Source organism: Kogia breviceps, chromosome 10 (genome assembly GCF_026419965.1).
Source record: "Kogia breviceps isolate mKogBre1 chromosome 10, mKogBre1 haplotype 1, whole genome shotgun sequence".
NCBI classification, from domain to species: Eukaryota; Metazoa; Chordata; class Mammalia; order Artiodactyla; family Physeteridae; genus Kogia; species Kogia breviceps.
Genome location: NC_081319.1, coordinates 41,717,509 through 41,734,218, shown reverse-complemented (window position 1 = coordinate 41,734,218; position 16,710 = coordinate 41,717,509). Strand labels below are relative to the sequence as shown.

The 16,710-nt window shown below is 46.5% G+C and overlaps 2 protein-coding genes across 4 annotated transcripts in view; one reads left to right on the top strand and one right to left on the bottom strand.

The window, feature by feature from the left end:
- The window catches only part of CCR1 (C-C motif chemokine receptor 1), a 174,139-nt gene that overhangs the window by 153,958 nt on the left and 3,471 nt on the right, over positions 1 to 16,710 (bottom strand). The gene's annotated exons all lie outside the window — the stretch shown is intronic.
- On the top strand, positions 402 to 15,200 carry CCRL2 (C-C motif chemokine receptor like 2). Of its 3 annotated transcripts, none has more exons than XM_059076690.2 (4): positions 402 to 717; positions 12,346 to 12,467; positions 13,408 to 13,525; positions 14,088 to 15,200. In XM_059076690.2, exon 4 carries the CDS (start codon positions 14,100 to 14,102, stop codon positions 15,144 to 15,146), a length of 1,047 nt encoding a protein of 348 aa, XP_058932673.1. In that variant the 5' UTR covers positions 402 to 717; positions 12,346 to 12,467; positions 13,408 to 13,525; positions 14,088 to 14,099; the 3' UTR covers positions 15,147 to 15,200. The 3 variants fall into 3 exon arrangements, with proteins under 3 accessions (XP_058932673.1, XP_066900600.1, XP_066900599.1); XM_067044499.1 differs by lacking the exon at positions 402 to 717 and adding an exon at positions 1,570 to 1,718; XM_067044498.1 differs by lacking the exons at positions 402 to 717; positions 12,346 to 12,467 and having other exon boundaries at positions 13,507 to 13,660.

Genomic DNA, 16,710 nt, shown 5'->3' with positions numbered 1-16,710 from the left:
TTGGCTTCCTGGCAGTGATGATGGCTCAGCGAAAGCGGAGGGCCTTCTGACAACTCAGGGTTAAATCAGGCCCCATGCTCAGAAGCATGAATGAAACTATTTTATAACCAGACATACTCTTCCTCATTCTGAGCTGCATTTGTTTCAGAACACAAAGTTCCATTCCATCCTTCCTAGCATGTTCAATCCAACTCCATGATTTTTCTGCTAAATTTAGGATGCATACAATTCATTTCCTGCTCAGTGCTCCATTGCCAAAATTTTTTCCCCTTTGCCCTGATTCCCATGGTTGATTCTTCTAGTGTAGTGGATCTCAACCGGGGGATGACTTTCCTCCAGGGGCCATCCAGCCACGTCTGGAGACATTCCGGTTGTTACAGCTTGGGAAGAGACTAGGGGTGCTGCTCAGCATCCTACAATCCCCCACAACAAAACTGTATCCACCCCAACTGTCAGCAGTGCCACAGCTGAGAACCCTCCTCCAGCCTCAGCAAGGAGGACCCTGGATCAGGCCCCGCACAGACTGCTGCAGCTGACTCAAGACTCATGGAACATTCTGGACACTCTGCATGGCCACAGGAGACTCAGGCTATCCACAGGCACCCGTTCCTGTCACTCCACCACTTCCACAGCCTTTCCACACCTGATGATGCAGGACAAGCCCACAGTGGTCCCACCAAAGATGCTCTCAGCTTCCCTACAGCATGTGCAGACCTAGTGAGTATGTGTGTTCTGTCCACCCCCAAGCCCCCTTGGCCAGGTGACCTCAGAACACAGCAGTTCCAGGTATCTTTCTCAGTGATCCAGTTTGTGTGCATATGGGGCTGGGGGGGAGGGGGCTATTATACGAGGAGAAATTACAAGGAAAAGTGTATATATGTGGGATTAATGGAAGAATTTCAATGGAAACAGTGTATGAGAAAACACAGAGGCACAGAGAAGAGGTGGCTTCAGGGAACAGATGGTGAGTGGTTTCATGACAGGGGAAAGTGAGAAGGGAGTGGAAAAAATTGGGACTGGAGGCTGGTGAGTAGAGGACAAATGAGTACAGGCCTCGCACACCCTGCTAAAGGAGTATAGACCAGTGGGGGAGGAGGGGCTTTGACGCCAGGGAGTAAATGCCTACTTTGGACCCTGAATGGCCCTGGCGAGTAGCAGATGTGCTGGAAGAAGATGAGAAGGGAGGCAGGGACCCTAGGCGGAGGTTTTGGTAGTGCTCTTTCTGGGACACAAGAGTGGCCTCTACCAAGGTAAAGAGCTCTGTGTGGAGAGAAGTTAATGTATTTGAAATCAACGAGGGAGAACCACTCATTAAGATTTGGATTTAGGGAGTGAGTGAGTGGCGGAGGTCAAGGCTTGGGCCCCAGCCCAAAGGGATGGAGAGCACTGGCTCCAGGATGTGGGATGATGGGTTCAATTTTTAGGACAGGTTGAGTGAGAAATCCTGGAGGACATTCAGGTGGCAGTGTCGAGAGACGCTGGATGTGCTGGTCTTGAACCCAGCAGAGCAAATGGGTGGAGATCCACATTTGGGGTCATAGGAAGTGAACACCATGGGGGGGCGGACAAGTGGCTCTAGACAGAACCCAGAGGAACACAGGCAGCAAAGGAGCCGGAGAGGAGGAGAAGGAGAAAGTGGGCAGGGCAAAGCCAACTGCAGAGAAGAGAGCTCTGGGAGGAACAGGAAGTGTCAGTGATGTCTAATGCTGCCAAGCAAGGTAAGAATGGGAAAAACATCTGACCCCGTGATGCAATCAGAAAGGCACAATAACTTAGTATCTCCTGCCTTGTCTCTTCCTGGACCAACTCATGGCAAAGGAGCATAGAATCATATTTCCTCCTTCCCCCAGAAAAACATGATTTTTGTCCCCAAGTTTTGGGTTCTCCCGAGGGGACAGGACTGGCCTTTGTAGTCTGAAGGTCCTGCTTTACTGGTAGAGGGAAGAGCCCTTTCCAATGATCTTTCCAGAGACTGTGGCTGAATCCTATGGGACAGAAAGGGATGGGACCATGGACTCTGAGGCAGAGACAGGAGCCACCTCAAATAGAGTCCTCAGAGGCCCCAGGGCCTGGAAGGAAATGGCTGCAGAGCCTCTGAGGAGACTCAAGGACCAGACTGAGGGAGCACTGGGCAGGAGGGAGCACAGCCTGCAGTCTCCAAAACGTGAGGCTCACATGGGCCTTGGCCCTTGGAAGGGCCCAGAGCAACCAGCCAGGCTGAGGACCAAGGCAAACCCGGTCCTACAATTAAAATCTGCCATGATTTAATTCTGTTAAAGGAGCTTTTTTTTTTTTTTTTTTTTTTTTTTTGGTGGTACGCGGGCCTCTCACTGCTGTGGCCTCTCCCGTTGCAGAGCACAGGCTCCAGACACACAGGCTCAGTGGCCATTGCTCACAGGCCCAGCCACTCCGCAGCATATGGGATCCTCCCAGACCGGGGCACGAACCCGCGTCCCCTGCATTGGCAGGCGGACTCTCAACCACTGCGCCACCAGGGAAGCCCCAAAGGAACTATTTTTAAAGTGAGATGCTACTTAGTTTATTACCTTTTACCACTGTTTATAAGAAAAAAATTCTTATCTAATTAAGATATGGTTAGTATCCAATCAGTGACAGTCCAACACGACCAACCCTACAAAAGCTGGAGTGTGGCCAGTGAGGTAGAGAAGGAAAGGAGGAGAAGGGAATGTTGGGGGGCGGGGGGGAAAGGAAGGACGAGCCACTTCCTCTTCCACTCTTCTGTTCACACCCTGATGACAACGGTGAGTAGCCAAGGGAATGGTCAAGTGGAGTAAAGGAGCAGTGCGGCCTCGCTGTGCCCATGACTCCTCCTCTGTACACCGTACACATGGGTTTCACGGTCTTACGACATGGTGGTGTTGAAAATTTCAGTTTCCATTTCCTGTCATTCAGGGTAAATGAAATGTGCAGGAAACCAGAACCTTCAGCCTGTGCAGAGCTCTGCCCAGATGCCCACTTCAGTCCTGGGGATAGGGCTGCTCCCACCTCACTGGGAACCACCCTCAGCCACCAGGACCTGCCTGCCCATGGGGTGGGTGAGGCCGATGACTGGCTGATGTGGGACTGCAGAGGCCAGGGCCCTTCTCTCACTGGGGGATGGCACTCAAGGACCACCCCGGAGTTGCACACAGGACTGGCTGAGACCTCACATTGTGCTGAGGTGTGTGCTGTACTCACATCGTGGTGGCGCCTCCCTCTGCCTGGTCCTGCCTCGCTCACTCCCTTACACGCATGTCTCCTGGAAGCCGCCCCAACAAGACCTCCGCCCCTGAGAGCTCTGGATTACCAGGAATGCAATCTAAGGTAGTCTGATTCTTGGTTTCAACTTTCTCTTCCACAGAAACTCAATCACAGATGCAAGTAATAAAATGTCTCTACCTTGAATTGTGTTACTTTGCCTTCCCTTGCTCCACCTCTGACATTCGAGTAGATGGTCCCTCAAGGACCTGAAAAAAAAGACACTAGGAGGAAAAGGGAGGAGAGGGGAAGAGGCCTATGCATGCCTCATCTGGCTAACTCCCATTCAGACTTTGGGCTTAGAAGACTCCCACCCCGGGAAACCCTGCCTGGTCCCTCTGGCTGGGCCAGGTGCCCCTGCTGACAGCTCCCACAGCTCCTGTGTTCTCCCCCAGTACAGCACATGACTCCCTGAATTATAACCAGGTATGCACCTGACCATTTCCCTCCAGAAAGTCAATGCCACGAGGGCAGAAAGGGGTCTACTTTGCTCACTATTTTCTCCAGGGACCTGGCAAAGTTCCTGGCACTTGGGAGATGTGTCCTGCAGGGTCCTGGCAGCAAACAAGCGGCACACACAAGTAGGGCAACTGAGGAAAGTTTGGTAAAAGGACTCTTTACAAAGATTTAGACAGGGCATGGGGAAACCACAGGACATAGTGCAGTACCTGATGCTAGTGAGAGCAGGCCACCATTCCTGCTGCTAGAACAAGGAGCACAGGGCAAGGGAAGGGGCACAGGCTGCTGTCTGACAAAAGCTGTTCATAGGTCAAGAGACACATCAGCCCCGCCAGGAAGGTAACCCCTGAGACCCACCAGGAAGGATCCAGGGAGCTAAATCCCTTGACCTCACTTTCCAATCTCTTGCCTAAAACTCTCCATTGGCCAAACACAAATGAAACTCAGAGGATAGAGGAATCTGCTATTACAAGATAAGGCTCCCTGGACATAAATCAAGGTGGAGGAAAGTAGAGAGTAGATACCGAAGAGCAAAAGGAAGACTTATGAGACAGTAGACACTAAATATGTGGGAAATGAATAAATGAATGATGTTTTTCAACAAATATGCATTAAAACACTACTCAGTGGATATTTATCACTCTGATCACTGTCTTCATGTAGACAAATCAAAGGCCGCACACATAAAAAGCCACTAAGTGTAACTCCAACCTGTGGGCAGACAATAAGGCCTTAGGCTATGTGAGATGGGGATCTGGAACTGAGAAGTCCTGACATAAAGCTAGTGCTTGGGAAAAAGTGAACCAGAAGAAATTTTCCCAGAGGCAGATGACAATAAGTAAGCTTATCTGTTTTTGCCTAGGTTCTACGTGGTAGGGGAAAAATCTCTGAGAATCCAAAACCTGCACCTCATGAAAATCTGAGGTTCAATTTTACAATACCCTCAAAATGGGAGACCCCAAAACAGGCCAGGAAACCTCATCTCAGGCCATTGATATCTTAGTGCTCCTGGCTGAAACAAGTGCAAAACTCCTCCAGAAGGGAGTGTTCCCACTTCAGGTCACGAAAAAGCTGCTGCAGAGAAAATAATCCCCAATAAAGATGAACTCACATTGAGACTACAAAACACACAAGGAAATGGACCACCATGAGTGACAGCTGGCCGGCCTAACAACTATAGGATTAGAACTCTGAAAGAGTTGATTAAATCATGATTTGAGGGGCTTCCCTGGTGGCGCAGTGGTTGAGAGTCCGCCTGCTGATGCAGGGGACACGGGTTCGTGCCCCGGTCCGGGAAGATCCCACATGCCGCGGAGCGGCTGGGCCCGTGAGCCATGGCCGCTGGGCCTGCGCGTCCGGAGCCTGTGCTCCGCAACGGGAGAGGCCACAACAGTGAGAGGCCCACATACCACAAAAAATAAAAAAAATAAAAAATCATGACTTGATTAAAAGTATTTTTATAAGGAATCAAAATCTTAAAAAAGGAAAAAAATATTATTACTGTAACCCACTCAGTGTATACAATGCTATACTCCACTCTAACAGAATCTGTCTTATTGCCCTAACTCAGCACACTATCATAGAGTATGAAAAATCCTAGAAACCCACCTGGAATATGGGGGTGGCTTTTACTCAGTAGGTGTTTCCCTTCTCTTTTCCTAGGGATACATACTCACCCTCTGAGTCCCCTTGTCTCCTAATTGAAGAGTGTTGAAAAAATTCTCAGGACGATTTCCCTTCCTTCTTCAGTACCATATCTATAGTAGGATTAGGTTTAGGTACAGCTCAAATGTACCACATTTCAAACTTGTGGTACAAGATTGTACGCTATTTCTTGTTCAGTCGCTACTGGCAAATTTTTAGAATTTTTGTTGAAACTATTTTTCAGTCATTTTACAAGGCAGTGGAAGAGGAAGAGTCCTTGACCCTGCTTCACTCTGCTATCTTTACTAGAAAGCCCCACACTGTTTTTGAGATTCTATAGGGGTAAGCACTGCTTCAACTTGGGCAGCCCTAGATGTAACTATGTTTGTATGCTGACTTCAGAATTCTGTTGGTGGGGTTGGTGTTTACAGGTGGGCGGAAGGGAGATACTGGACACCTCGTTTATGGGGCATTTGCCCCAACTCAGCAGAGCAACTGATTACATTTCACCACACGATGTTGTTGGTGACCCTGGGAGACAAATCTCAGGGGAACGGTGGGGACAGAAGCCAGGCTGGAGGGGACTCAGTAGGGAGTAAACAATGTGAAGCAGCTGGACAACTAATGAAGGCTGCCTGGGAAGAGGGAGAGGAAGCAGTTACAGCAATGTGTGAGATTAAGAGTGGATTTACAGTCTTTATTTAAGGGAGATACCTGAGCATTTTAGAATTTTGGAGAATCCAATAGAGAAAGAGAGGCTAAAGCAAAACATGGAAACAACTATCGGAGGTTAGACAGAATGAGATCCAGAGTGCAGGAGGAGATGCCAGCCTTCAATATAAGAGGAGTAACTCTGTCCATGGAAGAGGAAGAATGGAGAGTTTGAAGCTGGGGACCAGGGAGGTGAGAGAGTTTGAAAAATGTAGAAGGTGAGCTCATCTCCTGAGCATAAATGTAGGTGACAGGAGTGGGCATTTGAAGCGACGGGAAGAGTTTTAAATTGCTCAAAGTAGCCAATGGAAAATGAGAGAAAGTGACAATTGGGGATATTCAGAAGAGTTACGAGGGAAACTAGAAAAATCTCTGGAAGCCAGTTGAGATGGGAGATCATAAATGAGTGATGGATCTTGTCTTCATGGCTAAGTGGTTTTAACCAGATATTCTCAGAAATACATTCTCAAAGAAAGAATGGCAGGGAGTAGCAGATTGATGGATTGATCTAAGGCTGGTGGTCAAGGGAGCTCAGGGTACTGACCAGAGAATGACTATGAGATAGACTATTAGATCTCAGCTAGACTAGGGGGATGCAACCACAGGAGGGGCTGAGAGGCAGAGGCTGGAGGGCTTGATGAAGAATGATGACAGTTACAGAAGGAGTGAATGGACCGAGAGAGACCAAAGGGGGAGACGTTGTGATCAGAAGAGTGAGCGATTTTACTGTGAAAGTCCAGTGGTGGATCAATTTAACAAACCTGAAATCTGACCACGAGTGTGGATGATAGTGGAGTGAAACTGAAGGCCAGTGAGGCTGAGTAAATGAGCTGAAAGCCCTGGGCCCTGCATGGGGGTCAACATGGGCAATTAAGTCCCCAGGATGATGGAGAAAACTGGGGTGAAGAGAAGCTCCTTACCCACGTACACTAATCTTAATAAAAGAAGGGGGTAATCAGGCAGACAGTGGTAATGATGAGGTGTAGTAGAGGGTAGTGGCTGGAGACCACAGTAGTCTCTTACATATGTACCTATTAGATCTTACTGGAGTAATGGTCACCAAGTGGCACTGGGGCCAGGGACATCACCTTCTGATCCCCAAGGGGGAGGCGGGTGAGAGAGAGAAGGAGCATCCTCAAGGGACAACAGATGATAGGAACATTAGGATGTGAGGTGAGGTAAGGGCAGAAGAGGCACAAAGGAGAATGGCAATGAGAAATGTGAGAAGGTACCTGACCTGAGGCGCTGACTGAAGATGGTGGGGATGGGGGCACGATGACATCAAGTGGTCTTATGTGTTCCAAAAAGACTGATCCCAGCAGACCACAGGTAGACGGTGGTTAAGAAGATGAGAGAAGTATTAAGACGCTGCCGAACGTATCATTCTCCAGTAAGCAAAGGACTCAAGACTCTCTAGAGACTGATGTCTCCCTTCCAAGGCTGTGTTAGCCCAAGTTCTTCAAAATATATATGCTAAGATGGGACGTGGCATAAAAGAAATGTATTAGAGGAAACGTCTCTGAGAGAGATTGCAAAGGGACGTGGGAGAAGCTGGGAAAGCTGCCAGATCACAACGCAGATCTGACCACAAGTGAAGGAGAGAAGGAGGAAGTGAGGTTAGGGAGAAGCACCAGTCCATCTCCCAGGAATGGGCCTGTCCCAGTGCCCCTAATAGGGCCACCGACTGGGAGCAGCCCATGGCCGGCATGGCCTCAGCATGGATGCAAGGATGTATTTCAGAGTGAGGAAGTTGGGACCCTCAGTCCGTTATGCTCATTCCCATGGCCGCCACACAACACAGTAGTATTTGTATGTCTGAGGCAACATTTCTCGAAATACAGCCTGCAGAGTCCTTGGTCCACAAGTAACTGCATAAGAATTAAAAGGGGATTCCATGATCAAAACATTTTGGGAAATGCTGCATACTGTCTCTAGGATCCTAATGCTTATTAGCACTTGAAGAGTTCTGAGAAGCCCAGTAGTAAAGAAACTTGCTTTACATTTTCAGTCCACCTATTTTTCAAACCTACTGGAGTGAAGTCCACCCCCCCCCCTTTTTTACACCTTTCAGCACAAAGTAGAATAAACTGGACATGAATTGAGAAAGGGTTTTTAAGGATATAGTTAACTATTTTTCTTCCAGCAAGTACATATAAAATCTGTATTTCAGGGTTGGTCATCAATACAATTGTTTTTTGGAAGTATCATTTCCCCCTCGCTGCCCTCCCAGGTAGCCCAGGTATTGAGAGGACTAAGCACTAAGGTGACATTTTAGGCTTAGCCAAGATGTGGGAGAAAATGTGGGGGCAAGATGAGACATTCTCAGAATCCCTAAAATTATAACACGTAGGTATGGGCCCCTTCAATCTACTGCTCAGTACCAAATAATGAATCCAGAGGAAAATTGTTTTCTAAGAGTAGGTTTTACACACTTTCCATTAAGAAGTAGTGCTATTCAGGGAGATCAGCTCAGTGCTTTGTGACCACGTCGGGGGGGTGGGATGGGGAGGGTGGGAGGGAGAGGCAAAAGGGAGGAGATATGGGGATGTATGTATACATATAGCTGATTCACTTTGTTATAAAGCAGAAACGAACACACCATTGTAAAGCAATTATACTTCAATAAAGATGTTTAAAAAAAAGTAGTGCTATTTAAAAATTATAATAGCTGCTATCTGGGAATATCATTATCATAGATTTTTTCCCTATACTTACCAAATTTTCTGTAATGTAATATTTGCTAATAAAAATTAGTTAGATATATAATCGGAGAACACTGATATTTGATGAAGCCATTTTAAGGGATAGATAAATTACTGTAATTCTAAAGTCTGAATACCCATTTCTCAATAAAAAGTTAGACCTCTGAAAATGTCATCACGCTAGCATTCAGCATCCTAGCACCCTCTCATCCCTTCGCTCAACTAATTTAATGTTGTATCTATCAGTCAGCATCCAGTCAAAAGACAGGAATCATACCAGTAATTTGACCAAAGAGCATTTACTACAAAGAATTATTAACTAGTCAAAGGGGATTAACTGTCTAAGGGAGTAGGAAGCAGAGGTAGAAAGTGGCCTCTAGACTGAGGCAGAGCACCCGAGAAGGAACACACATGGAAGAGGCCCTCCCTCCCAAGGCTGAGATTCAGACCTGTTACAGAGGGTGACTGCAACCCACTGGATGGTCAGGAAGTTTGCGAAGGTGAGGCCCTTGGGGGCTGGTAAGCAGGAAACTGCCTGCAGGGGTACCAGTGAGACCCACAGGAGGGTGGGCACCACTCAGTCTCCACACAGCACTGTCAAGTCATCCCAAGGAGCAAAAACAAACAAACAGGGCTTCCCTGGTAGCGCAGTGGTTGAGAGTCCGCCTGCCGATGCAGGGGACATGGGTTCGTGCCCTGGTCCGGGAAGATCTCACATGCCGTGGAGCGGCTGGGCCCGTGAGCCATGGCCACTGAGCCTGCACGTCCGGAGCCTGTGCTCCTCAACGGGAGAGGCCACAGCAGTGAGAGGCCCGCGTACAGAAAAAAAAAAAAAAAAAAAAAAATTCTGGAACCAGAATGAGAAGCCTCTTCCTGTGATTCTCAGAGCCTTCTACAGCAGCTGACAAAGGAGAAACGTTTATAGGGTTCAGCTCAAGGATCACAAAGCAAGGCAAGGAAGGGTGGGTTAGGAGCTGAAAGGCAATAAATTACTAATGGGTGCACCGCATTCTTTGCTTGTTTTTTTTTCACTCAGGGCCAATGTAACATGAAGAATATTTCTGCATCTCCTGTAAAATTATTAATAAAGTCATCTCCCAGTGTGTTTTCCAACCTCCCTAATATAAAAACTTAGTAACAAGAAAAAAATGAGATAATGAGTATAAATTATTGGATCTAATCATTTGCTGCTTCATCTTGTCAGAGCTCATCCTGTCAGCACAGCTTTCTCTGACTATCCTACGTAAAATGTGAACCCCCAAACCACCCTGGCCCTTCCTAGTCTCCTTCCCTGCTTTGCTTTTCTCCACAGAACTTCTCTCCTACTACCCTACAATTTACTTACTTATTTTCTTTTTGTCTGTAATGTAAGTCCCATGAAGGTCAGGATGTTTGCCTACTGATGTGTCCCCAGCACCCGGAACAGTGCTGGGCACAAGCTAGGCACTTTACAAACATTTGTTGAATAAATGAATTGAATAAATGCGTGATCTACACGTATGGGGGAATGAGAGTTATAACATGACAGTTTCCTAGACTGAAACTGGGATTGAACTTGAATAGACATTTTTCCAAAAAAGACATACAGATGGCCAACAGGCACATAAAAAGCTGCTCAACATCATTAATCATCAGAGAAATGCAAATCAAAACCACAATAAAATTATGATCACCTCACACCTGTCGGAATGGCTATCATCAAAAAGGCCACAAAAAACTAAAGTTGGTGAGGATGTGGAGAAAAGGGAACCCTCCTACACTGTTGGTGGGAATGTAAATTGGTACAACCACCGTGGAAAAGAGTATGGAGGTTCTTCAAAAAACTAAAAATAAAACTTCATATGACCGAGCAATTACACTCCTGGGTATAGATCAGAACAAAATGAAAGCACTAATATGAAAAGATATATGCCCTCCAATGTTCATAGCAGCATTATTTACATTAGCTAAGACGTGGAAGCAACCTAAATGTCCATAAACAGATGAATGGATAAAGATGATGTGGTGTGTACACATATATTAGCCATAAAAATGAAATTTTGCAATTTGCAACAACGTGGATAGACCTAGAGAGTATCGTGCTTAGTGAAATAAGTCAGAGAAAGACAAATACTGTAACCTATCACAAATGCTATATCACTTATATGTGGAATCTAAAAAATAAAACAAACTAATGAATATAACAAAATAGAAAGGTACTCACGGATGCCGAGAACAAACTAGTGGTTACCAGTGGGGAAGGGAAAGGGGAGAAAGGTCAAGACAGGGGTAAAGGATTAAAAGATACAAACTATTATGTATAAAATAAACAAGCAACAAGGATATATTGTACAGCACAGGGAAATATAGCCATTATTCTGTAATAACTTTAAATGGAGTGTAATCTATAAAAATACTGAATCACTGTTATATACCTGAAACTAATATAATATTGTAAATCAACTATACTTTTTAAAAAAAAAAAAACTGGGATTTAATTATAGTAATAAAGAGGAATTCAGACCCTCAAAGGTAAGGTTTGTGAGCTACATGCCAAAGCCACAGCATGTGGTGAAGTTTCACCAATAATGATGACCCTATTACTGTTCCAGATATTAGAATGGTAAATAAAACTTTCCTCTTGCCTCAACTTCAGACCTTTAAACCATTCCTTCCTAGCAATTTAGAATTTCCAAGAATCCCACGGTCTTAGAGATCTAATACACAGTACAGTGATTACAGACAACAAAACTGTATTATAAACATTAAAATTGCTAAGAATAGACCTTAATTGTTCCCACCACCAGAAAAGTTGATAATTTTGTTAGCTAACATTATCAGGGCAATCATATTGCAATATAAATGTATCAAATCAATACGGTACACCTTAAACTTACACAATGTTATTTGTCAATTATTTCAATTAAAAAAAAAAAAGAATCCCATGGTCTGGGTGTGGATAAGCAGAATGCTGGGAATCAAGCCAAAATAAAATAATTCAGAAAGTGAAGGTCATACAAATATCAGGAAGTGAGGGTGATCCTGAATTTACCAAACAGTGCCTTCTTTAGGAAACTTCAAATTTCACATGATTGTGACACAGACGAGGTGCCTGCTTGCTGCCATTTCCCTCCACTTAACCATATAATGCAGTGTGTATGTTCATGGGTTTTTTCAAGTTTCAAAGTTTGACTTGACCCTCAGTCCCCTGCCTGGGACTGACCAGTGAGTATCAGACAATAAAGCACCACGAGCCACCATCACTTACTCCGTCAAAGTTCTGGGGATACTGGTGTGGCTACAGATAGCCCAGCTGCAGGGGGCTGAGCCCCAGGAGGAAGGAGCAGGGCATGGTGGCCCTCACTCACTCACAGAAGCCATACTGCGGGGCGGTGGGGGAAGACTTGCTGGGAAACATTCACAGCCAGGTTCCCACCAGCACCAACCCCTCCCAACCCCTCCATACGGAGGAACATCATGAGTTTCCCTCTAAGTTAAATTTAATGCTCGATCACATATTTGTCCAGGTCCTTTTAATGTTTATTTTTCCTTTCCCATAATAGTTTCCTCAGTTCTATTTCTATTTTGGCAGGTCCACATTCCGCACCGACTACCACCTCAAACATATCTTCGGCATTAACAGATGTCATTTAACCAGCAAAATGAACGCTAAGCCAACGTGCAAGACTGGTCCTCAAATTAGGTCCATCACAGGTACAAAAAGAGTTGATCCAAGAGAAGTTCATACAGATTTTCCAGTTATTTCAAGTTATTTTTCTCAGTTCATCTTTCTTCCAAATGCCCCCATCCCCTTCCTCCTCCCCACGCCCTCCTCCCACCACTCCAAATCTGGACTCTCGGCTTCCTTTTTCTCTGGCCTTAAACGTCACCCCATCCCAGCCTCAAACAGGGGTTGAACCTGTTCCCCTCACATTCTCTGCATGTGACTTGATGGAGCCTCTGCAGCCTCACCATGGAATTTTCCTGTGCTGAGCCCTCCTTCTAGGAGCAGGGTCAGCTCCTAACATCCTGCCTAACTCCTTGGTTCCCTCACATCAATTTCCCCCAGGCACTGGTACTGAGGCTCCATCTCTGCACCACCCCCTTCCCAACTGACATCACTCTGTAGCTTCCACTGTCCCCAGAGCAGACCCTGCTAGGGCCCCATTCCTCAGCCAAAGCACACAGCGTCTCGCAAAAGGGACAATGAAAACCCAAGCAGTGGTTCTCACTGCAAGTTCTTGAAGTCCCATATGCTAATGCTGATGAAATGCTACATGGGAGCATCAGGCCCCCGGGCCTGGACGCACCGTCATCGTATGTGACGCTTTTCTCCTCTGCTGCTAGCCACCACCTGCTCAGTTACACGTCAAAGCACTTTCCTATCCCTCCCTATCACTGAGAAGCAGCAGTAACTTAGTTCCCTTATCTAGGGCAGCCAGCAGGATGGCCACAGGGAAATCAAAGGCGGGGTACGGGTGGGGGTGGAAGCAGCAGGAGAAAACAACTTCCCAGTTTCTCTTTGCAGCTTAAGAAACTCTCTGGGGGTCTGGGGGAGCTTTCAAGTTGCTTTATTTTGGTTAGTCCCTGAGATGTGTGACTGGTGGAACACAACCACCAGGGGGATAAATAGTGGTTTCTCTTGCCCCTAAAGGTCAGGGGCCAGTTGTTCCGAAGGAAGCCAGCCTTTCAACTGGCCCAGACGGTTCCCACAGCAACTCGGATGGTAGGTCAGGAGGCCATACCCTCCCCGCCCTGGAGCTCGGTCAGTGGTAAGTCTTCGACGTATTTAACCAGTTATGTCCATGTTGATGCTTAGGGTGGTTTCGCTTTTGCAAACATTTATTTATATCCTTCAAGAGAAGAACTCAGACCTCTCTGCCTGTCACAGGAAGCTGTTACGGGAGGTGAGCAAACTTTTTAAATGCACAGAAACTGCGACTGAAACCAATTTTGTGAAGATAAACCCCGGTACTTGGTTCTCTTTAATTGTGTTTTTTTCCTACATGGCTTCAGGTAGGCAAGTCTTGTTTCTACCAAGAGAAGGAAGTTATACAAAGAAGGGTAATGCTTACTTTTGTCTGCCTGTGGTAGCTCGCATACTACTAAACACTTAAGTGCTTAATGAAGGGATGAATCATAGCAGCTGCTCTCAGGATATAGGACGTGTTAAAGAAATGTTTATTTTCAGTCTTCTGAGCTGTAGACTTGCTCTGGCTAAAATCAGACACCAGAAAAGGGCAAGTATGGCTGCCTGGGCTCTAGTCCTGTGTGCCGTTTCCTCCAGGACCACACAGCTGTATGAAGGGAAAATCATCTTTCATTTCTCCACAGGGCAGCCTGGAGATGGCTAATTACACGTCAGCACCAGAGGATGATTATGATGTCCTCATAGAAGACAATCTGAGTAACAACGAAATAGAACCATGCACCCCATACGAGCCCAAGGTTCTCTCGGCCCAGCTGGTGCCTTACCTCTACACCATGGTGTTCACGGCTGGCCTCCTGGACAATATCTTGGTTGTGCTTATCCTGGTAAAATACAAAGGACTCAAGCAAGTGGAAAATATCTATTTCCTCAACTTGGCAATTTCTAACTTGTGTTTCTTGCCCACCCTGCCATTCTGGGCTTACACGGCCTCACGTGAGGGGGTTCTTGGTGACCCCCTGTGTAAAATTCTAGTGGCACTCTACTCCATAGGCCTGTACAGTGAGGCATTTTTCAATGTCCTTCTGACTGTGCAAAGGTACCAGGAGTTTTTCCGCATGAGAAGGCTTTTCTCGGCCTGCAGGAAGGTGGCTGGCAGCATCTTCACAAGTGCTCTGGCATGGCTCACAGCCATTCTGGTCACTTTGCCTGAACTTGCTTTTTACAAACCTCAGATGGAAAGCCAGAAATACAAGTGCTTCTTTACCAGACCTCACTTCCTACCAGCTGATGAGACATTCTGGAAGCATTTTCTGACCTTAAAGATGAACATTTTGGTATTTCTTTTGCCACTGTTTTTTTTCGTATTTTGCTACGTGCGAATGAGAAAAACACTAAAGTGTGGGGTGAGGAACTGTGACCTTTTCAAGCTTGTTTTCACCATAATGGTTGTTTTCCTTCTGATGTGGGGACCCTACAATATTGCACTTTTCCTGTCTGCTTTCAACGAACACTTCTCCCTGCATGGCTGTGAGAGCAGTTACAACCTGAACAGAAGTGTCCAGATGACGAAAATCATCGCCACCACCCACTGCTGCATCAACCCTCTCCTCTATGTATTTCTCAACAAGGCATTTAGGAAACACCTCTGCCACCTTTGCCATCTGTGTAGTGACACCGCACCTCAACCCACTGAGGAACCTGCCCAAGGCACATCAAGGGAAGAATATCACCTTTCCACTTAAATGTAAACTAGCTCCTACCAAAGGCGGGATAAATAAACAATAAGTTTTCCCTCATTGCATTGTTTTGTGCAATAGTTTTTACACATTTGTATATAAAATAGGCTCCAGGAAGAAAAGGGGGAGGTGAACAAACGTTCACCAAGCGCTGAATTTGTCTCAGGCGCTGTGCTAGGTTCTTGACAAACGTGAGCTCCTCCGTGCCTCACTGACTGCTCATGTTGTAGGTGGAATTAGTCTCATTTCTCTGAGGGAGGAAACTGAGGCTCAGAAATTTGTCTAAGATCACACAGCTAGAGTAGCAAAGCTGGGACACAAACCCGGTGCCATTCACTCCAGAACCCATGCTTTGTCCAGCATGCCGAACTTCTAAACTTCAGGCAAGAAGACACATAAAGCAAATATGCACTTTTAAAACCAACTGGACATTCCAAATTAGAAGCAACCCATTCACAGAAAAGTAACTTATCAGGCACATTTTCTTTCAGGTAATTGAAAGAGATGGCTAGCTGGAGGCTCTGGATAAAAAGAGGAAAAGGGACTTGCTCTGTGGAAAGTTCTCTGGGTTTTCTTGGCTATTCGCCACACCCCCCGAAGCCCCCAGATACCCCTGAGGCCCCCAGATAACCCCAACCTCTCAGCCTCTCAAGGTTTCTAGCACTTTCTGCTATTTAACAATAGCAAATGTACGATTATATCTAGAAATGTTTAACACAAGGCATGTTTTGTCCTTTTCAGTGTAACATAAACCTCAGGCCTCACCGCCTGTGACTACAAAACGTCACAATAAGAGTCTGCCTGGAGGGCTTCCCTGGTGGCGCAGTGGTTGAGAGTCCGCCTGCCAATGCAGGGGACACGGGTTCGTGCCCCGGTCTGGGAAGATCCCACATGCTGCGGAGTGGCGGGGCCCGTGAGCCATGGCCGCTGAGCCTGCACGTCCGGAGCCTGTACTCCACAATGGGAGAGGCCACAACAGTGAGAGGCCCACGTACCGCCAAAAAAAAAAAAAAAAAAAGAGTTTGCCTGGGGCGATCCAGTGCCCATTTTCTGTTACATATCCCAAGGAGAGTTGACAGATGACATATAGGATGCCTGTGGACCACAATCTCTCACCTCTATCACTGAGGAGGGAGGAGGAGGAGGGGGCACCTGGGGGAGACCCTGTAGGGAGCACAGTCTATACCAGTCACTGGCTCTTCTGTGTCCTCACCGGGTGCTATGGATGAACTGTGTCCCGCAAAACATTCATATGTTGAAGCCCAAGCCCCAGTGAGATGGTATTTGGAAGTGGGACCTTTGGCAGGTAATTAGGTTTAGATGAGGCAGAGTCCTCAGGATGGGATTAGTACCTTATAAGAAGAGACACCAGAGAACCTGCGCTCTCTCTGCACCATGTGAGGACACAGCAAGAAGGCAGCTATCTGCAAGCCAGGAAGAGAGCCTGCACCACAAACCCCACCATGCCAGCACCTTGATCTTGGACTTCCCAGCCTCGAGTACTGTGAGAAATAAATTTCTGCTATTTAAGTCACCCAGTCTATGGTATTTTGTTATGACAGCCTTAGCT